The sequence below is a fragment of the Pinus tabuliformis genome, chromosome X (genome assembly GCF_031772625.1).
Source record: "Pinus tabuliformis cultivar Carrire ecotype Pingquan chromosome X, CPIR1, whole genome shotgun sequence".
Lineage (NCBI taxonomy): Eukaryota > Viridiplantae > Streptophyta > Pinopsida > Pinales > Pinaceae > Pinus > Pinus tabuliformis.
Window position 1 is genome coordinate 318,303,595 of NC_142308.1, and position 22,748 is coordinate 318,326,342.

At 42.7% G+C, this 22,748-nt stretch overlaps 1 protein-coding gene across 1 annotated transcript; it reads right to left on the minus strand.

Moving 5' to 3' along the window:
- Nucleotides 1-206: 206 nt before the first annotated feature.
- On the minus strand, nt 207-1,479 carry LOC149139713 (uncharacterized). The gene is made up of 2 exons (XM_089450797.1): nt 495-1,479; nt 207-262 (listed from the first exon to the last, which is right to left on the minus strand). Exons 1-2 carry the CDS (start codon nt 1,477-1,479, stop codon nt 207-209), a joined length of 1,041 nt encoding a protein of 346 aa, XP_089306923.1.
- Nucleotides 1,480-22,748: the final 21,269 nt, after the last annotated feature.

Below are 22,748 nucleotides of genomic sequence, written 5' to 3' on the forward strand. Positions count from 1 at the left end.
AGTGTCCAAGTCCATATGATATATACATCAATATGTCCATCCATCTAGTAACCGATCAAATAGAAATACTGATATACAAAAAATAGCTCCCAATATGATAGGGAACTAGACTAGGGGAGGACCCCCTATCTCTTGGCCGTCCATGTAGGGGCGATGATAGTACCGGTGTGCTCCCTCTGCTGAGTGTTCGTCAATCTGCCAGTCACCTAAAGGACGATCCGCCGCCTCTTTCGAAAGCTGGTCAGCAGACGCATTTCTTTCCCTGTAAATGTGAGAAACAGTGATCTGGTCAAAATGTGTTTTTAGAAAAACAATTTCTTCCAGGATATGTTCCAATGAATATGCATGACAGATAGTTTTATTGTTTATCCAATCAATCACATTTTTCGAGTCCCCAAATATTTGAATTTGTCTGCAATTCTTGGAAAGGGCAAAATAAAGCAGGTGTCTCAGGGTGATAAGTTCCGCATAGTTATTTGATCCCGGTCCCAGACCCAATCTCAAATGAAAATAATGTGTCTCAGTAATATGTAAGACAATCCCTCCACCGCATCCATGTGGTGGCGCAGCTCCGTCAAAGTATGCCCAAGGCATATTCTTGTTGATGACTTCAGGCTGGATGATTCTATTACGGATGGGCGAGCTTACAAAAGGCAGTTCATTATATGCAGCACAGATGGAGGTTATGATGAAATTGTGGTCAACTCTACGATTCTCAAAGATACAGCCATTTCTACTCTGCCAGATGAAGCCAGATATCACCGCTGGGAGATTTAGTGCCTTTTCAGAGGCATATGCAGCCTTCCAGTTTGCCCAGGCAGAAATGGTATCCTCACCAAGCCAAACCATTCTGATGTTGAGGCTCTGTGTGACCTGATGCCAGATACCTTTTGTAGTCTCGCAGTGTAGGAAAACATGGTTCGATGTTTCCTCATTTGACTGACATAATGTGCACCATGAGGGTCCTGCAATGGATCGCTTTTTGAGTGAATCACCAGTAGGAAGTTTGTTTGACAGAATATTCCAAAGGAGCAGTTTATTCCTGGGCTGCGCCTGTAGCAACCATATACCTCTCCACCAGTCGAGCAAATTTGCAGGTTTCCTGTCTTCCATTAATCTGATATATCCGAGCTTAGGTGAGTATGTCCCTGACTTCGCGGGGGCCCAGATAAGTTGATCGACCTCCTCTCGTAGTTTAATGTGAGATTCAATGAGAGCACGGATGTAGCCATTCCATTGTTCCGTCCATACCTCCGGGATTAACCCATGCCTGTTGTTAATCCAAGCTTGGGAAAATATAGTAGAGCGTTCACGGTCGCCAATATGTGCCAAGAATTTGAATCCTCTATTGTTGAGGTGAAGTATCAGGTCTCTAGGTAGAATATGCGCATTCCCCGAACCAGGCCAGGGATCAAGGCCAATTCGTACCTGAGCGCCATCTCCCACCCTCCAAATAAGATTATCACGAATGAGGGGCATCGCTCTGAGGGTGGCGCGCCAGACCATTGATATGCCTTGTTGATTCCAGGAAGGTCTGCGGAGCCATTCCGTGAAGCAAGAAGGCCAAATATACTTATGATGGATGACTTTGGCCCAGAGACTGTCCATCTTGGTAAGGGCCCAACCCTGTTTGGCTGTAAGTGCGAGTGCAAACTCCGGTAGGGATTTCAATCCCCAGCCCCCCCATTGCTTTGGCAGTGCAATAGTGGTCCATTTGGTCCAGGCAAATATCCTTCCTTTTTTGTTTCCATTCCAAAGAAAGCGGGAACAAATTTGTCTAATCCTGTTCGTAATTCCTTAGGGATCCAGGTCAGAGACATCCAATAAACAGGGGTGGCTTCAAGAACAGTCTTGATCAGAAGAAGTCTGCCTGCTTTTGAAAGTAAACGGTGCTGCCAACCCATAATCCTTCGTTCAATTTTATTGATGAGCCATAACCAGTGAGAATTTTTATAACCATCCGGCTTCAATCTGAATCCCAGATACTTAAGGCCATCAATAATCTGGTTTTCCTGGTATGGGAAGAATTGGCCAGCCAGAAGTCTTTCCTGCTGAGAGCAGTTCATCAAGGAACTGGTAGATTTCTGTACATTTATTTCCATTCCCGTAGCTTTACAAAAAAGAAGTAGTATATCATTGAGGGCAGTGCTGTCTCTGATGCTGCCATTCAGGAAAATTAAGATGTCATCCACAAACAAGAGGTGGGTGAGAGTAAACTGCTCTGTGATTTTTATTCCGCTAATATCACCAGATCTTCTTGCTGCCACTATGAGCCTGCTTAACCCTTCCATTACTATGAGAAAAAGTAATGGTGATAGCGGGCATCCTTGTCTGATCCCCCTGGAAATATGGAAGCGGGCTGAGGCTGCTCCATTGATAAGAATAGCAAAAGAAACCGAAGTAACACAGCCCATGATCCATTTAATGAGATTCTGAGGGAACCCTAAGTGAGTAAGTACCATCTTCAAATATAACCAGTTAACTTTGTCAAAGGCCTTGGCAAGGTCAATTTTCAGAGTGATGCCTTTCAGGTTCTTGTGCTTAATGGAGTGCAGGGCTTCTTGAGCGGTACCAATGGCCTCATAAATATGTCGATTCTTTAGGAAGGCAAATTGCTCAGCGGATATATGAGAGGATAGAATTGGCTTAATGCGATTAGCAATGATTTTGGCTATAATCTTGTAAAGACAGTTGCAGAGGGAAATAGGCCGGAAGTCATTGAAGGAGGAAGGCTCGTCAGACTTTGGGATCAAGGCTATGAAGGTCTGGTTCAAGGGTGGGTGGATATGTCCCGAGATTCTGCTTTCCTCCACTACTGCAAGTAGATCGACCTTCATCAGTTCATAGAATGCCAGGTAGAATTCCACTGGCCATCCGTCAGGTCCTGGGCTCTTGTCCTTTTTAAACCACTTAAGAGTACTTTCAAGCTCTTGTTCACTGACCGGAAGACAAAGTTCCTCTGCCTCCTCCTGTGATACAAATCTTGGAAAATTGCCCGCGATCCTGATGATCTCTGGAAGGTTAACAGTATTTGGTGCCGAATAGAGTCCATTGAAGTGAGCAATCCCCAGCCTGGCCAATTGGTGATGGGTGGTTGCCCAGCCATCAGGCTCCATTGGAAGTTTCCAGATGGTGTTGGCAGCCTTTCTGCCATTGGCTATGTTGTGAAAGAATTTGGTATTGTTGTCCCCTGCTGAGAGCCATATAGCTCGGCTCTTTAGGCGCCAGAGTTCTTCTCGTTCCTTAAGAATTTTCGATTTTTCCTTAGTTCCATCCGTCTGGTAGCCAGTTCCCCTTTCATCAGTTAATAGGCCAATTCTGTCTTCCAGGTCCTTCAGGTGCTGATCCTCCCTAATCCTCTTCTGTTTGGCCCAGAGTTCGGTCATCCTGTTGAGCTTCTTAAGCCTGTCACAAAAGTCCGAGGCTTTCCTCCCTTCCCTCAACTGTGGCTGTGAGGTCCAGAAGTCCGTGGCCATCTTGATGTAAGCAGGGTCCTGAAGATGTCCGGCAAAAAATTTGTAGGGGGGACGCGGTTTCTGAATGTTGCCACTGATTTGAAGCAGGATGGGGTGATGATCAGATAATCCCCCATTGCTAACCCACTGTCTGTATAGTGGAAGATTCTGTATTAATGCCTCGTGCATCATGTATCTATCCAGCCTCCTACCAAGTGCTGCCTCCCCAGTCCGTTGATTGTGCCAAGTGGGAAGTATTTTGTTCATAGGTATGTCCACCAACTGATGACCTTCCAGTAGTGAGGTCATTTGGACCGCAATGGGATCTCCTTGAGCAGTTGGCCCCCAGGACTCCCCGGCACCCAAGGAGAAGTTAAAATCACCCCCAATAATAGTATTCTGAGTAATATGTCCAGCTGAGAGGAACTTTTGCCAATATTCAATCCTGTTCTGATTGGGTCCATATATGTTGAGGATTCTGATGGGAAGGCCTAATTCTCCCAGGATGATGTCCATGCCGAGGAACCCCCTACCTCCCCAAGCCGATAGAGGTCTATGCAATTTAGAGTTAATGCCGATGAGCATCCCACCAGATCGACCACAGGCGTCAACCCCGTGTAGTTGCCATCCTGGGAGATAGGAGAGGAGACATCGGGTCGCGAATTCGGAGGGACAGAGGGTTTCTTGGAGAACTAATATATCACATTTTGATTCAAGGATGAGCCTCTTGAGAGCCAGACGTTTTTTGGGGCTGGCAAGACCCCGACAGTTAAAAGAGAGACAAATCATGGGGACACTCTGTTCCTGGGCTCATTTGCTCTAAGCGCCCGCTCTATAGTTTGCTGTCGACCCGATGCCACATCTGCCACCGCAGATAGTTTCGCAGATGAGATTTTGGTAGGCCTGCCTCTCTTATGTTTGCGATGCCGTCCTGGGGAGGTGCCCAGTCCCATAATTTTAGGAATGGTTCTGGAGCGTAAGAGGTAGTGATGCCCTCCGGGGACCAAACAGGAGGTCGGGGATGCCGGCTCGACGCTCTCCGGGATAAAGGAAGGGGGAGTAGTGGAGAAAGTGCGTAATGGGGGTTCAATGGGGCAATGGATAGAGGGTAAAGAGACACTTTCAGAGAGGGTGGTTCTGTGGACAGAGTGCAAATTGGAATGCAAATCATTCAAACAGGAAGGATGATAAAGAGGAGAGGAAATTGCACCTGAATGGGATGATGCCGGCTCCATCGTCTTCGCTGCTGCTTCTGCTGTCTTGGACCTGGTGCGTGGGGGTTCAGTAGAAGGCACCGCAACCTTCCTGGAAGATCTCTTTTTCCCACCGTCCCCTGGTCCCTTAGTATGCCGGTCCCCTTGTACCGGTTCATCCTCCTTTGAGTTGGCTGCTGCCCTTGGTTTTGCCGGAGGATGGCCCCTTGGCCCATGAGAGCTCTCCTTACCCCCGCCAGAGATCAAGGGGCAGTCCTTGTAGAGATGACCAGTCTTATGGCATCTATGGCATCGGAAGGGAACCCCTTCATAATCCAGGATCTGTTTTCTGGTGACATGATTATGGTAAATTTCTATGACCTCCTCCAGACCCGGCCTTGTATTCATATGAACCAATATACGTGCCATGGAGCGCTTACCAGTATTTTCATATGAGCAGTCGTGTTCCAGATAAGTACCCAGAGTGTCACCAATTCTTTTGAAAACATAGGGGCTCCAAAATTGCCATGGCAGCCCTGGTAAACGAACCCATACAGGGCCAGCACCCAGATGTTCCCGATCAGGATCAAATAGAGGGTCCCATCTTTTCAGTAGCACAGGCATAAGCTCGATATGCCAGTATTTACCCAATATCCATTCCGCAAATTACTGGTGACAGAAATGAAGTGCGAACCAGCCTTTTGATAGGACCATCACCTCCGGAAGTTCTTTGAGCAACGGACCCCATATCTCTTCCACCCACATTTTCAGCCGCTCCGCCGAGTAGTTCCTGCCATGAACTCTTCCAACCAGTACCTTTCTCGCAGCATCCATAATATCCGGAAGTGGAGCTTCCAGTCCCAGGTTTATCTTGAATCCTGAATTGTTGGCTTTGAGGCACCTCCCTTTGGCAAACTTCTCCGAGCGTTTGCCAGCTAAAGTCTCCCGAAGTAACTTACGACATGGGTCCGAGGTGCTTTGCTGTGCAGAGTGAATAGACTGAGCTGGGGTGGGCGTGGTAAAACAACCAGAGCGGATTGGGGATCGGGGAGCCGAGGTGCCAATACCCAGCGGATTTGGCCCAGGAGTCGGAGGCAATCGCTTGTTCAGCGGCATAAACGATACCGAAAGGGAATGGGAGCTATCAGGGGGAGGGGGAATCAGGGGGGAGGGAATGGGAGAATGAAAAGGCTGATGGAGGGGGGCATCCAGGGAAGGCGATGCCAGCAAATTTGTTCCCAACAGTTGGAGCGTCGCCGGCGAGAGAGGTGGGCATTCGAGGCCGCCGTCCAAGGGCGTAAGTATCGGGTCCTTGTCTTTCCCGGTGGTCGACAGATGCTCAGGACGAGTGGAGGTGCCAGCCGTTCCTCCCAAAGCAACACTATGCGGCAGCATCAGCGGTCTGGAGGCATGAGCCCATATTTCTTGGTTAGGCATGGGGTCCTCCCCATAGTCTAACAGTTCCTCTTCATTCATCGTGTCAGTCGGATGATGCATGAGAGGGCCCGTGTTCGAACCCGGCGGTTGCGAAGGAAGCTGAAGGCGGGTGATGGTGAGCGTTACGGGTAGGCCGTTAACCGTAGGATGGCGACCACCCAAGATAAAACAAAGACTAATGGAGGGGAGCCCCAGGTGACAGGAGTTCACACCGCGACCGTCGCCGCGAGCCCCGAGCGCTAAACCTGACAGTTGGCTCTGCCCAAGGGCAGTGGCCCCATCATCTGTTCCCAGGAGGGCCCCAAGTGTTGAATCCCGGGTCTGCAAGCGCGTCAGGTCACAGAGATTGCTGGTCCCAGGCTAGGGTTTCTGGACCGCCATGGTCGCCGCCTCAAAGCTCCTCCTTCGCTTTCCCCAAAGTATTATTCTATGTTTCATGTGTATTAATTCTTCTTTTTTGTTATATGTGTTTTTTTTTATCTTGCTCAAATCGATTAAGCTTCGGCAAGTTTGATTGTAGAAGTAGATTAAGTATTTTGCTTTAGTATATTGCATTATCAGGTAATCTATAGTGAGAATTTCTACATGGTATCAAAGCAAAGGTGATCGAAGCAGTAAAAAGTATACTGAAGAAGGAAAAATTTGAAGTTTGAAGTTCTTGGTTGGAGAAGCAAAATCAAATTCTTATCATACCTCTAAGTTCACCAATGGTGTTCAATGGCTTGAGACTTGAGTATGCACTGGATGGCAGCTCGAATTATATAGCATGGAAGGATCACATGGAAGCGGTATTAGAAGACAATGGTTTGAAGGATTTCATTGATCAAGAAATCCCCAAGTGAGCTGCAGCTAATGCCCTAGAATTGGCTGAATGGAAGAAGTGTGTGGAAAAGGCAAGGTAGATTCTTCTAGAGGGAGCTCGAGACCATATTGTCTCGAGTCTCCATGGGAAGGAGACTGCATTTTCAATGTGGAAGACACTGAAGGATCTCTATCAGAACAGAAGCAACAAGAGGAAACTGGCACTCAAGGACAAGCTTCGGAAAATCAAGTGTGAAAAGGGCAACACTATTTCTACATATTTGAACAAGCTCACCACCTGCAGAGATGAACTTGGTAGTGTAGGAATAACTACAGTCGATGATGATATGGTGAGTCTTGTAATGTCATGATCCGGATTATCCACAGTTTCTAGTTCATTCTGCCAACGTTTCAAACCCCAAAGGGGGTCCATCATCAGGACAAATCAGATAGAATATGAATGAAAGATTATTGAGACAAGAGAGCCTTGCGACCTGGTGAGTCTTGCTGTCCTCAATCTTCCTAAGAGATGGCATAGCTACCAAGACTCTGTGAATGGAAGAGAGAAACTGTCGGATTGGGAACGACTGTGGTTGAACATGATGCGGGAGGAGATCAGGAAAAGCACCAGAGATGGTTCTTCATCTAAGCATGATGATGAAGAAAATATAGCCTTAGCCAGTAAGGCAAGGAAAGGGAAAGGGAAGGCTTCCCATTCCAAATCCAGTTCTTCTCATGGTGGGAAGAAGAATGACAAATCTAAAGTGAGATTCTTTAATTGTCATGAGGTGGGCCATTGTGCAACTAATTTTCCATTGAAGAAATCCAAGAAGAGATCCTCGAAAGGATTATAAGGTGAGGCACTAGCCTCTCAGTTCGAATTGGATTTTACCCTCATTGCATGTATGGTTTCATCAATGGTGGGTTGTGTTTGGTACCTGGATAGTGGAGCCTCATTCCACATGACCAATGATAAGAGTTTATTCAGTACCTTGGAGGAGAAAGACCTCAAGATGCGCATAGAGATGGGCGATGATGGAAAGTACCGTGTTTCAAGTGAAGGAACGATTGTTTTTCAGAGGGAGCATGGAGCTCCTCTCACCCCGACTGATGTAAGGTATGTGCCTGGACTGAAGAAGAATTTGGTATTTGTTGTGATGTTGGAAGACAAAGGCTATGATGTAGTCTTTAGTAAAGGAAAGCCATTCTTGAGACACATAGCCACGGGTCAGACCAAGAGGATTGGGATTCAAGTGAAGAATCTCTACAAGCTGGAGGTAGATGACTGTGCTGCATTGAGTTCGAAAGAAGAATTGGTGCAAAGCCAAAACATTGGCGAGTTATGGCATAGGTGGTTGGGCCACTTGCATCATGGGGTCTTGAAGATACTGCAGCAAATTTCTACCAGACTTCCTAAAGGTAAACTTGAGCAAGTGGACACATGCAAAGGTTGTACCTTGGGAAAGTACGCCAAGTCTTCCTTTCATGATTGAGACAGTCGAGCTGAGGCAATATTAGAGTGAGTTCATACAGATGTTTATGGACCATTCTCGACAGCATCCACCGTGAAACAAAGCTATTATGTGATTTTCATTGATGATTTTTCTCGTAAATGCTGGATCTATTTCATGCAGAAGAAGGATCAAACCTTCTCAAAGTTTTGTGAGTTCAAAGCTTTGGTTGAGAAAGAATCTGGGAAGAAGATCAAGGCCTTGAGGAGCAACAATGGTGGAAAGTATGTCTCTCAAGAGTTTAAGGACTTCTGTGTAGCGGAAGGAATTAAATTGGAATTGATGGCACCTCATAACCCAGAGCAGAATGGGGTGGCCGAGAGGAAGAACAGAACAATTGTGGGGGCAGCTCAAGCGATGTTGCATGACCAAGGCCTACCACTTCATTTGTGGGATGAGGCATGCAACATAACAGTCTATTTGCAAAATAGAAGCCCGCATCACATACTTGGGATGAAGACACCAGAAGAAGCTTTTCTCAGGAAGAGACCAGTTGTGAGTCACTTCAGGATATTTGGCTCATCGGTATTTTGCCATGTGACCAAGGATTCCTGGAAGAAACTTGAGCCGGCATCTAAGTTGGGGATATTTGTGGGGTACACGGATACACCTCAAAACTATCGGGTGTACTTGCCTACCAGTCGGAGGACAGTGGTATGCAGAAGAGATCTGAAGTTTGATGAGTAGAAGGGCATGCGAGTTTCCCTTGAGAGGGAGCTCCAACTACAGGCTATGGAGGAACTTTTGGTTCCTAAGGAGGAGGAGCTTCAAATTGATGCAGAGCAGTCGCATGAAGAGGTTCCGGGAGTGGAGGCATCCACTTAAGCAGAGTCTTCTAGAGATGGACAGAAGCACTCAAGAGAAGCTGACAGATTGTTGTCAGATGTGAGAGAGAATGTGGGAGAACCATCTTCTCACCGCAGACAGAGGAGGTCACCTGATAGGTACACTGGATACATGGCCCTTGTTGGGGAATGTATTGAGATTGAGCCATCTTCCTTTGAGGAAGTAGTGCAGTAGCCGATTTGGGTTGATGCTATGGTGGAGGAGTATGACTCCATAGTTCGGAACAATGTTTGGGATGTGGTTCCAAGGCCGAAGAACAAGTCAGTTGTGAGTTCCCATTGGCTTTACAAGTTAAAGCAAGTTGTTGATGGTAGTGTGGAGAAACATAAGTAAAGGTTTGTTTCCTGTGGTTTCTCACAGGTCGAGGGAATTGAATATGATGAGACTTTTGCTCCAGTCGCAAGGTACTCATCAATCATATCGATGTTGACACTATCAGCACAGATGGGTTGGAAGATCCATCAGATGGATGTGAAGACTGCATTCCTCAATGGCAAGATTGAGGAGGAGGTGTACATAGAGTAATCAGAAGGTTTTGAGACCTTCAATCGTGAGTTGCATGTGTGTTGACTCAAGAGAGCTTTGTACAGTCTGAAGCAAGCACCTCGTGCTTGGTACACTAGGATTGACAACTACTTCACTGAGTTGGGCTTCACAAAGAGTGAAGCAGATGTGAACTTATACCACATCATGGTGGAAGGTAAGAATTTGATCATTTTTCTTTATGTTGATGATCTCATATTGACAGGTGATGATCAGTTGATCATGTCTTGCAAGGAGGACCTTGAAAGAGAATTTGAGATGAAATACAGGGGTATCATGCACTACTTTCTTACCATGGAAGTGTGGCAGAAGGATGGGGAGTTGTTTGTGTCTCAGGGCAAGTATGCCAATGAGATACTCAGGAGATTCCACATGGAGAAGTGCAAGCCCATGCAGACTCCTCTAATAGGTAGCTGGAGGAAGGAGGATGCTACTTCAGGAGACGTAGTAGAAGCTACTGTGTACAGGAAACTTGTGGGTTCATTGATGTACTTAGTGAACACACGACTAAATTTGGGCTATGCAGTGAACCAGCTGAGTCAAGCTATGGTTAAGCCTACCAAGCTATTTTGGAAGGCAGCTAAGCATGTTTTGAGATACCTCAGAGGCACATCTCAGTATGGATTATGGTACAGACGGACAGAGGGAGTGAAGATACAGGGCTTCACTGATGCAGATTGGGTAGGGAGTCCGTCAGATTGGAAGAGCACACGAGGAGGAATTTTCAACCTTGGGTCAGCAGCAGTTTCTTGGTACAACAGGAAACAGAGGTCAGTTGCACTTAGCTCGACAGAGGTTGAATACATGGCTACAAGTCAGGCAGCATGTGAGGCCATCTGGATGAGGAAAATTCTAGTTGGTTTGTTTGATCAGAGGATGGATCCAACTGTGATCTATTGTGATAATCAGAGTTGTATCAAACTCTCTGAGAATCCAATATTTCATGACAGGTCCAAACATATCGACATTTGGTATCATCATCTCAGGGACTGTGTGGCAAGGAGGATCATGTTGCTGCAGTATATTTCGACCGATGAGAAAGATGTAGACATTTTGACTAAGGCATTGTCAAAGTGTAAATTCGAGTTCCATAGAGACAGGATCGGGGTGGCAGATAATCCCTTTCTTGTTGAGAGGGAGTGTTGAAAATAGCAACAAGAAATGCTAAAAATAGCATTGATATAGATAGCATTTTAGGTTATTCCAATTTTAATTTGTCCTCGAATTAAAATTGAGAATTAAAATTCGAATTTAGTCTCACCAACTATTTGAAAAAATAATTAATTAATTCATCTTGAGTTAATTAGTTGGATAAATTCAAACATGAAGTCTTTGTGAAGTCATGCAACAGTTATCCCTTTGATTGAGGAAGTTATCCATTAATTAAGGAGATAAAAATGAGTTGTATTTGAGTTGTAATTAGTTAGCTCAATGAACTGAGTTAAGTCCAGTTAAATTAGTTCCAAACTGTTGGAGTAACTAATTGTGAGTTCAGTCAGTTAATGCATGCGTGCATGAAACTAGTGTACTCCAGATAACTGAATATTCTCTCATAAATAACTCATGCATGTTAGTTCAGACAAAGACCCAATTGAGATTAAAGGCAGGGATAGTGTACTATCAGTTGCAAGAATTTTCCTATAAGAAAATATCTTTCATGCAAAAGGAATTCATTCCTCAAGATTTGCGTAGTTTTACAGTGTGTTGGACCAGTGTGTGAGATCAGTGTCACACAAGGTTACAGCTGGAGCACCCAGGGAAAAATGCACAAGGAAATAGGAGACTTGGAGGACAGAGGAGAAGGCATATGAGTTGTCTATTCTGTCTATGAGTAGTAGTGAGGGATTGTATTGAGATCTATATAGCTATGAGAGCTAAAGTTTTGTGTAATCCTAAGATATTTCCACTTGTATGATAATACAGATAGCGGGGTTTTTAGCTGAGGTTTTCCCCACAGTATTCTTCTGTGTTTCATGTGTATTGATTCTTATTCTCTGTTATATGTGTTCTATTTGATCTTGCTCAAATCAATTAAGCTTCCACAAGTTTGATTGTAGAAGTAGATTAAGTATTTTGCTTTAGTATATTTCATTATCAGGTAATATACAATGAGAATTTCTACATCCAGTTCCAGCAGTCAGTCAGCCTCCCGACAGCCCGAACTGTGCCTTGTGTAGTTTTGGCAGTCAATCTCCCGACCTCCTGGCAGAAATTGTGCAACCTTCACAATCAATCACACAGGTATGTTGCAAGTCAGTCCTCAAGTTTGTTTTGGTTTTCGACTGATAGATTTCTTTCCATGAGTGTTGATATGTCTCCAGGCATCACAGGTGTTCATCTGTCTCTCAGTAACACAAGTAAAATGGCCTTTAGGAGAGCAGAGTCAAAGACATTGTTAAGAGTGCAACTGGGGATGCATTCGATCAAGTGTCTATGAACTTGCCTATCCAAGAAATCAAGTTTTTCATGGATAAGGATATCAATATGAATGGCAATGACATCACAATGAGCAACACCATTAGCAGCAGCAGAAGGCAGCACACCTGCACATGACGAATGCAAGAGGAAGGTTGTTGACAACATAGAGGCAGAGCAAAGTTGTAAGTTCAAAGAATATCCACTCATGACGAAAGCAACTTTGGAGATTGAGGCTATGAGATGACGGCACAACACAAAGCTCGCGCAAAGGCAAAGAGAGAAATAGAGAAGGAGTTGCATGCGCTGAGGCAGCAACTCAAGGAAGAATAGGAGATGCACATATGAGAGAATGAGTTGTAGCAAGAACAGGTACAACAAGGGGCACAACATGCAAAGGGGGATGAAACTGTGCCCACCCAAGTTATAGATCCATCCCAGCAGCTGACATAGAACAGACAAGGTGAGCAGTGTTGTTGATCACATGCAATGGAATTCAGAAGCATGCATGTCATTGTGCGCACGCATGCGATCCCACCCATTTGGCACACTCACTGAATAAAAGAAAAGAAGCAAGTCTGACTAGAGTTGAACGTGTATTTTGAGAAGCTGATGCGCACAACCACCAACACATGCTTGGAGATCAGATTAGACACTATGCATCAACATGTTTATGATTTGGTCGCACCCAGGATGACCATGTGCATGCTATGAGATGAGTTGGATGGAGGAGACATATCAGTGAACCCGGATGCAACAGAGGCTAGAGTTCGCTTCAACAAGATGTCACCATTGAGCACACGGACACCATCACAGATGACCAAGCTTGGCATCAGCTCAGCACCTTCGACCATCACAAGGATGTCAAAGAGTTGGTCTCACCACAACGGTCTGAGTGTTAGTGATGTCTTGCATGGCTTGCTCAAGCCATTTTGTCTCACATGGGCACATGTGCATTGTAATGTAACGTCTTGTTAAGTGGAAGTTCAAGTGTTGATAATTGAATGTAACAGTGATAGAGTAGTTGGAGAGTCATGAGGATACATGAACGGTCACAAAGGGGAAGGTCAAGGGTCATCCCACCCTTTGCTATAAATAGTCCCTCATAACTCATTATAGAGGCTTCTGGTCAGCCAAGCTTCCAATAGGAGTATCTTAGAGAAAGCTTGGAAAATATTTAACGAGCCTTGGCTTCTCCACTGTGCAGAGCTAGTATATCTTTTTGGAGGAGCAGGTGTTTGTGACTATCGCATTCTGCTATTGGAACTAGTGGTTGGACATGGATTTATTGTATGACTGGAACTTACATTTCTTAATATAACAGAGCCATCACGTTTCATGCATATGCCGTATTGTATTCCAGCAATCTTGTTTACTCTAAATGATATATGTATATGTTTGCTTACACATGCATGTACGAACTATTCTGTATAAGTATGCATGAATCTTACTGAAATGTGTTGATTGGTTTAACCATCACTTTGGATTGCTTGCTAGCTTTCTTTCCATCTTGTGATGAATCTTCGCTCGTGTGTTCCCTTCCAAGCTGCTTACTATTACAGGTTTCCAAGGAGTGCACTCACCCCACTTTCCATGCATTAGAACCGTTCATGCACCTTCCTTGACTCACCGCAACCGTCACACCCTTGCTACCAACAATGAAATATTACTTGCCTCTCTATGAAACCACAGTGAAGGCGATACTGTGCGATCCACTACTAGGACTCCTACACCAAATGGTTTGAGGTCTAATTGGGACTTCTTATCGAGGAGATCCCATGACATGTTAGCAGGTCCAACACCGTCAAGAACATCTTATCACATCATTGCAGTGGAAAGGTAAGAAGTTCGAATGGAAAAAGGAATGTGAGGAAATATTGAAGGGCCCTAGAATGTGAGTGTGCCTGTTAGATATGGAAGAGAACTCATCTTGAAATGTTCACGTCCAAAGGATACATTGAAGGCCACACTACTGTAATTCAACGAATAAACATCTGAAGCTTCATTTTCATCTTTAGTTGAGAAGGTAAAATTGAGTAATAAAGGTACTAAATGTGCTACGCTACAATAATTAAATGAAGGAACACCTATGGCATCATTTTCATTTTCAGGTGACTGGATAAAATTGAGTACTAAATCTACTAAAGGAAGTGTAGAGGGAACCTTTGAAGTTGTTAATGACAATTCTATCGTTATTAAAAATTGGGTGAAGTATCTGATGCATGAGTTACTATTTTACATAATTTTACATAATATATAGAGACAAATTCAATATATGTATCATGTAAAGTAACTCAATTTCTAAAATTTATAAGAATCACTTGCACAATAGAGCAATATAAAAATTTTCAAATGCATTATCTTGAAAAATCAACAAATATAACATATTGCCTCTGGTAGACAATATCCATGGTCTATAGGAACAAGCCAGCAGAGCACAAAAGTGGACAGGTCAAGGGATTGAATCCTATTGCAAAGGGTTTTCATTTGAATTTCTCATCAATTTCCCAGAATCTTAACTGAATATGGTCGGATGGAAAATAAGGCATGGATCATGAAGACAAGCCTTTTTCTTTTCTTCAACATGACTGGTAGAGGGAATATGGATTTCAGATCGGCGGTCCTCTGATAGACAATATCCATGGCCTATAGTAGCAAGCCAACATTGCACAAAAGCAGAGAGGTCAAGGGATCAAATCCTATTGCCAATGGTTTCCATTTGAATTTCTTCTCAGCTGTCAAGAATATTTTGAACTCAATATGGCCGGATGGAAAATAAGACATGGATCATGAAGACAAACCTTTTTCTGTTTTTCAACATGACTGGTGGAGGGAATATGGATTTTAGGTCGTTCGTTACCTATGGTACTATCTAAGTGGGGAGGAGGAGAAACTATGGGACCAAAAACCTTATCTTCGCCTATGCCAATTCTTTGTCTCCTTAAAGACTGGTGGACGCAAGCTGGGACTCAGAGGACGATGTGCCTGGGCTATAGTGGAGGCATACGTTGATGGCCATTACAGGCATTAGAAATCTGACTCGCCAGATTATGTTGGACCGAGCCTTATTCTGTTCGGCGATGCTACTACAATTGAGGACAGTTCCTATGCTCTCAACGGGGGGATAACTATGTTATTGTGTGTTATGTTTCCGATGAATTTTCGCAATTTGGGATCATAAATTGTTAGTGGAATCTTATGTCTTAGTGAAAGAGTTTACCTGTAACAGTGCAGACGAAGGTTCTCATTCGCTGGGAGCTCTTCGCCCATAACTAAAATGCCCACCATTCCACCCGTAACTAAGTATCATGATGAAATACAATTAAACAAATGTCAATGAAGTGGAATAGATGTCAAAACCCCTGCCCACTGTTGATTTGTCTCATCGTGCCACCACCCAAGTGACAGGTGTCAAATTACAGTGCAAAGGGTAGAAAAAAATTGGAGGTGAACTGATCCTAAAGGAAGGCCTATCAGCCTAATTAATTAAAGAAAGTGTAATATCAATAAGTGTCATATTGGGTATGTGGTATTCATTAAGCATGATATTGACCCAACAAAAACTATTTACGAGTTAAGAATTTCTATGGTAAAAAGAGGATAAACCTACATGGTTAAGAATACTGATTAACTCATATATTAATTCTTTTTATAATAATAATAATAATAATTTAATGTGGTCGATGTAACATCTATCTTAGGACAAGTGTTTTGATGCTTATCATGGATTGATGTTTATCGGTATTCAATCAACATTTTTAATTTACATGGTTGGGCTAGTTTTAGTAGTACTATAAACAGATCATAGGTCAATACGCATTTTCAAATTAGATAACCCTCTTTTTCCCTTTTAATTAAATTCATTAATTGAAAAAAATGTCATATAAAATGACTTGTGGTTTTTTTTGCATGTTGTATTGATAAGCAATGGTATTTGACCATGGTATCATAAAAAAGACTATTTAAATGTTAATAATCTCCATGATAAAATAGGGGTAAATCTCTATGGTTAAGACTCTTGTTACATTTTTTTAAATGTATATATGTTTAACTTATATATTAATTATCTTTAATAATAATAATAATAATAAATTTATTTTTTATGATTTATATAATTTTAATAACGTGATGATGTTTATCATGGATTGATGAGTAATATTGGCATACCCTAGCTTATAGAGAAAATAACCTCTTTCACCTGAATCTAGCAATACAATTTCAAACAAGATTATGATTTTTTATTATATACAGTATATTTTTGAATGCATAAATAGATTCAACGTTGTGAAACTCTCATCACTTATATTATTTTATATGGTTTTAGAGTTTAAGACGGTAAAATATTTAGAAATATATTATAGATAATTATACAACAAACCCAAAAGTAATTCATAACTTGTAGCCATGTAACTTATCATATTCTTCTTGAACTTAAATCAGACAGTTCATTGTTAAGTAGTAGAATTCTTTCAAGCCCTGAGTAGATGAGTTTATCTAATGCCAATTTTTTTCAAATATGCATCCACCACCAGTTCTATTGTACCTTGGGACCTGTGGAATTGCAGAATTGTTGTAACGTATGCAATGATATAGACCTGTATCCTCTTTTAGTATCTTCAAAGCCTGCAACCATTGGTGTGTACACCTGCTATAGATAAGAATTTGGAGTAATGTTACCCCTAAAGCAGCACATCCCATATGAAATAGACGATAACCAGAATCGATCTATTGTTTCAAAAATACCAGTTGAGAGAAATGTTTTTGAAGATCACCTCAAGGGTATGCGTGTTTCTGTGGGAACTTTTGAGCAAGCTATAGTGGTTGAAATGGAAATGGAAATCTAAAAGCAGAGAGAAGGGTGTTGTGTTTAGCAGGACGGAGCTGAAAAGAAAAATACAAAGGAGATATGTGGTATTGTGTCGATTCTCACCACTATTTATTGAAAAGAAAAATACAAAGGAGATATGTGGTATTGTGTCGATTCTCACCACTATTTATAGATGTAAAAATGACAGTTTGACGATGTAAAATACTGGAATGTGTGAAGATATAGGGGTATCCTTTGGCGAGGTGTATGATTCTTGAGCAGTGGGGTCTTCTGTTTGGGGTGTTTTTCTACCATTTTTTTTTGGTTCTTCGTTTAAATCCGGGTTTTGGTGTTGTTTGGGGTGTGACTTTGGCGTTTTGGGTCACCTCCTTAGCTGTTGTGGGCTTGTGTGGCTGGACTTCATGGTGTTGGGTAGATGGGATTTTCCATTTTCAGAAACAATTTAGATTCTTCTGTTGATTATTAATTTTGTCTACATTATGTTTCTTATATATGAGGTGCATTTGAAACCATCGCATAAGGAGCCAAATGCGTGGGTGGCGGGACATTTTCGATAGAAACTCTTCCGTGGATGATATTGGAATTGGTGAAAATCTGGAACATAAAAGTTTTCTCACTTTATGGCATAAATAGATTATTTTTTTCTTTGTTTCACACCCATGCAAGGATGTGACCATTTTTATTTTTCATATGTGGTTGTGTTTTTCTGGTTGGTGGTGTTGTTTTTGTTGTCAGTGACAATGCGCTTGCATTACTTCTTACAAAGCTGGTTCCATCACTCTCGGGTATCAATTTGGTTTCTTCCATTTACGGTTTTGTTATTTTGGTATTTTCCAGCTACATGCCCTATCAACGTCCATTCTGTTTGTCTCACTGTTTCGAAGCCATTTAAGGTTTGGGGGTTGGTGGGATTTCTCCCTCGGTGGATTTTTGGTTGATTGCGCCCTCTTTATTTTCGGGTGCATGCCCACTTCAAAATCTACCTGTCAAATATTCCTTGGGTGCATTTTATTCTTTGTACTCTGGTTGTCCTTCTCATGGTTTAGTTGCGGTGGCTCTACTTCCATTATTTTATGTGGGATGGGTGGGCAATGTACATTGAGGTGGCCTTTCAAAGGCTATTGTGTTCAATGGCCTCATAAATGGTTGTCGTGGTGGCTTGCACTAGCACATATGGGGTTGTTAAATTCTTACTTTAGTAATGTTCTGCTACGTGACCTCGGGAATACTTTTCTTAATTTGGCCTGACATATTTTGTGGGATACGACGTCCTCTGCTGTTTTCATTTAAGGATACTTGGAAGGTGAACTTATTTCAATTTACTAGGTGGTGGGATGAGTGTTGGGGACACGTATGAATAGGTGGGGGTGCTTTCAAGTCACACATTGGATGCTGACATTACATTACATGAGGCCTTCATACGTGCTACACTGGTTGTTGAACGGGTGTTCTCATAATGCCTCGGTGCCTTGTTGGATGGTACACACAACATTGACACTGACTCATTCGAGTCAGAAAGGCTCCACTTAGCGACCGTGCAGCAACGGTCCCTTTCTCTCGACACACGTCTCATTCATCGGGCTCACATGGACGCAGGCACAAACCCATTCAAAGAAATGTCGAGACAAAGATTCTTAGTTTTGTGCATGATGTATTATGGGATTGGGTTATCAGTTTACAAAACCATGCATTAGTTGGGAGATGGAATTTATTTGAGACCAGAGGTCTCAAATATGGTTGGTTGGGTTGCTGCATAATTGACACTTCTGTGGTATACTCCAAAGCATAGTAGATTGCTAAGCGTTGGTTCACTTTTTATTTCCTACATTAGGAAGACGCTGAGCACATTTTATTGTGGCCGTTGGTTTTTGGGCGGGGTTTCATATAGCTATGTCATTGGTATGTGGGTTTCAACCAATTGTTGGACACCCCACTTAACAAACTGGTTTGGGTAAAGTTGTTAGGACTTCCATTAGAACACTAGACTTGGTGAGCTTTGATGGCTATTGGGAACGATGTTGTTAAATTTAGATGCATGGACCTTCAAATTCTTGGGGCTCAGGAAAAAAGGGTTGCATGGATTTTGGTGGAAGTCAATTAAACAGGGGGTCTCGTGGAAAATATTGAATTAGAATGGGATTCTTGTTGATTTAGCTAGGGGATTAATTACTGGGGCATCCCATTTCGTTGTTTATTATGTCATCACACGATCCACTTACTAGAATAATGCCCACGGTGTTTTCAACATCATAACATGACACAGGGCGAAAAACTGCTCATATCAATTGGTGTGAAGATACATCAGGGGCGAACAGACTCTGGTCTAGGTACCACTTCTTCCTCTGCTGATACATTTTTACATAAATAAATGACTCATTCTTACCCTTCAGCATCGTCTCCCTCTTCTCCAAACCATACTTTGTCATCTTACATGGGGGGTCTCGTGAATTCAATGCCTTGGACCATTCTCTCCCCACAACTGATCCTCCTCCCACATCCTCACTTGAACATAAGGCGCACTTGAAACCATCGGATAAGGAGCCAAATGTGTGGGTGGCGAGACATTTTCAATAGAAACTCTTCGGTGGATGATATGAAAGTTGGTGAAAAAATGGAAAATAAAAAAATTTCTCACTTAATGGCATAAATGGATTAATTCCTTCTTTGTTTCGTGCCCATGCAAGGATGTAAGAATTTTCATTTTTCATATGTGGTAGAATTGTTTTGGCTGCTGGTGTTGTTGTTGTTTCCAGTGACAATGTGTATGAATTTCTTCTTACGGAGTTGGTTCCATCACTTTGGGGTATCAGTTTTGTTTCTTCCATTCATGGTTTTGGCGACGTCATGGTGCATGCCAATTTATTTTGGTATTTTCAAGCTACATGCCTGATCAACATCCATTCTATTTGTCTCACTGTTTAACACTGGGGGTTCGTGGGATTTCTCCCTCAGTGGATTTTTGGTTGATTGTGCCCCCTTTATTTTTGGGTGCACGCTCACTTCAAAATATACCTATCAAATATTCCGTGGGTAGATTTTATTCTCTGTACTCTAACTGTACTTCTCATGGTTTAGTTGGGGTGGCTCTACTCCAATTATTTTATGTGGTGTGGGTGGAAACTCTATATACAGGTTCCCTTTCAAAGGCTATTGTGTTCAATAGCCTCATAAATGATTGTCATGGTGGCTTGCATTGACACATCTAGGGTTGTTAAATTCTTACTTTCCTGGTGTTCTTCTATGTGACCTCAGGATTACTTTTCCTGATTTGCCTGACATTATTGGTGGGATAGGACGTCCTCTACTATTCTCATTTAAGGATCCTTGGAAGGTGGACTTATTTCGGTTTACTCGACAGTCAAGATGAGTGTTGGTGACACGTATGATCGGGTGGGTGCACTTTCAAGTGACACTCTGGACGGTGAAGTTACATTATAGGAGGCCTTCATATGCGCCATGTTGGATGTTGAACGAGTCTTCTCACAACGCCTCAGTTCCTTGTTGGATGGTACACGTGGAATTGACACATACTCATTACAAGTCAGAAAGGCTACACTTAGTGACCATGCAACAATGGTCCCTTTCTCGTGGCACGCGTCTGATTCATCGGGTTGACATGGACATAGACACAAACCCATTCAAAGCAATGTGGAGACAATACTTCTTAGTTTTGGGAATGTTGTATTATGGGACAAAGTTATCAGTTTACATAATCGTGCATTAGTTGGGAGATTGCATTCCTTTGAGACCAAAGATCTGGATGTGGTTGGTTGGGTTGCTGCACAATGGACATCGTTTTTGGGGTATACTCCAAAGCTCAGTAGAGTAGTAGATTAATACACTGTTGGTTCTCTTTTCATTTCATGTAGTGGGAAGACGTTGAGTGCATTTGATCATGGCCATGGGTTTTTGGGCGAGGTTTCATATACTTATGTCAATGGTATGTGGGTTTCAACCCATTATTGAACACCTCACAAAAAAACTGGTTTGGGTAAAGTTGATAGGACTGCCATTAGAATAATGGACTCAGCGAGCTTTGATGGCTATTGGGGACGTTGATGGTAAATTCAAATACATGGACCCTTGAATCCTTGTGGGGTTCGGGACAAAAGGTTGCATGGATTATGGTGGAAGTCAATTGTATGGGGGTCTCCTAGAAAATATCGAAGTAGAATTGGATTCTCATTGGTTTGGCCCGATGATTGATTACTGGGGTATACCATTTCGTTTTTCATTATTTCATCATACGGTCCACTTACTAGAACAATGTCAGCAGTGTTTTCAACATCAGAACATGACACAGGGAAACAAAAATTCATATTAGCTGGTGTGAAGATACATCGGGGGCGAACGGGATCTGGTCCAAATACCACTTCCTCCTTTGATGATACATTTTTACATAAATAAATGACTCATTCTAACCCTTCCGCGTTGTATCCCTCTTCTCCAAACCATACTTTGTCATCTTACAAGGGGGGGTCTCGTGACCTCGACTTACCAGTCCATTCTCTCCCCACAATTGATCCTCCTCCCACATCCTTACATGAACATGGCTTTCTTACATCCTACCTGCTCTCATCCTTCGAGGCTCCTCAGCCTCTCCTATTGTACCTTCTGATAAGATTCCCTTTTCGGTATCCTTGGACCATGCCCCTCCACTCTCAACCTCCTTGATGCACCATACTCGCCCCTATGTGGAATAGCTTCCTCCAACATCTCCTCGGAATTCTCTCCATAGTGACTTGGAGTTTCTTCTACTAAACCCTACTATGAGCCTCACTTCTCTCATGGTACATAAGGGCAAAGGTCCGACTGCCTCTCCCGTTATTAGTCCAAATTCTGCAAGAAACATAAACACCTGCCTGGGGGGATGGGAAGGGGGGTTGTCGGCATCAAGGGAAGAACTCAAGGAAAAAGCCGTTTAGTGAATTGGATGTTTACATGATGTGCCTATCTTGGACTCTTCTCCATCTAGGTCCCTTAGGAAACTGTGTGCCTTGGATCTGGTTCATGATGAATATCATTTCTCTCAATATGCATGGCCTAGGGGACGCCACAAAAAAAATCTCCCTGTGATTCTTGGTAAACTATGCTCATCTGATAATGACCCTTATTTAGGAAACAATGGTTGATGTTGCTTGATCCATTTCTTATTTTCAATCCATAGTATCATCATGGTACATTGTTGCAGTGGATTCATGTGGTTTGTCGAGGAGTTTAGTTTCATTGTGGGATCCATATTGGGCAAATTTCAAATCCCATAAATTTTTTGTTGGGATATTACTATCTGGTCATATTCAGGGCATGGAGGAGTAGATTCACATTTGCATCATTTATGCACCATACGAGGGTAGACAATTTTTTTGGGATAGGATGGCAGCCTCAGATTTACTGAAGATTGGTTTTGTTTTTATCAGGGGGGGTTTTAATGCCACTTTAAACAAGGAGGAGGTTTGAGGAAAAAGAGGCCGTGAAGACCCCCTGGCAAGAAGATTGAATAATCTTTTTGATGAGAACCATTTAATTGATATATGTCTAGATCCTATTGAACCCACCTGGTGTAATGGAAGGAGTGGTGATTACTATATTAGAAAGAAACTTGAAAATTTTTTGGTTCATCAAAATTTATGTGAATTTTTTGGAAATATCAGATCACATGTGGAAAATACCTATTTCCTGGATCACTATCCCATTTTACTACAATGGCGGGCAGAGTCAG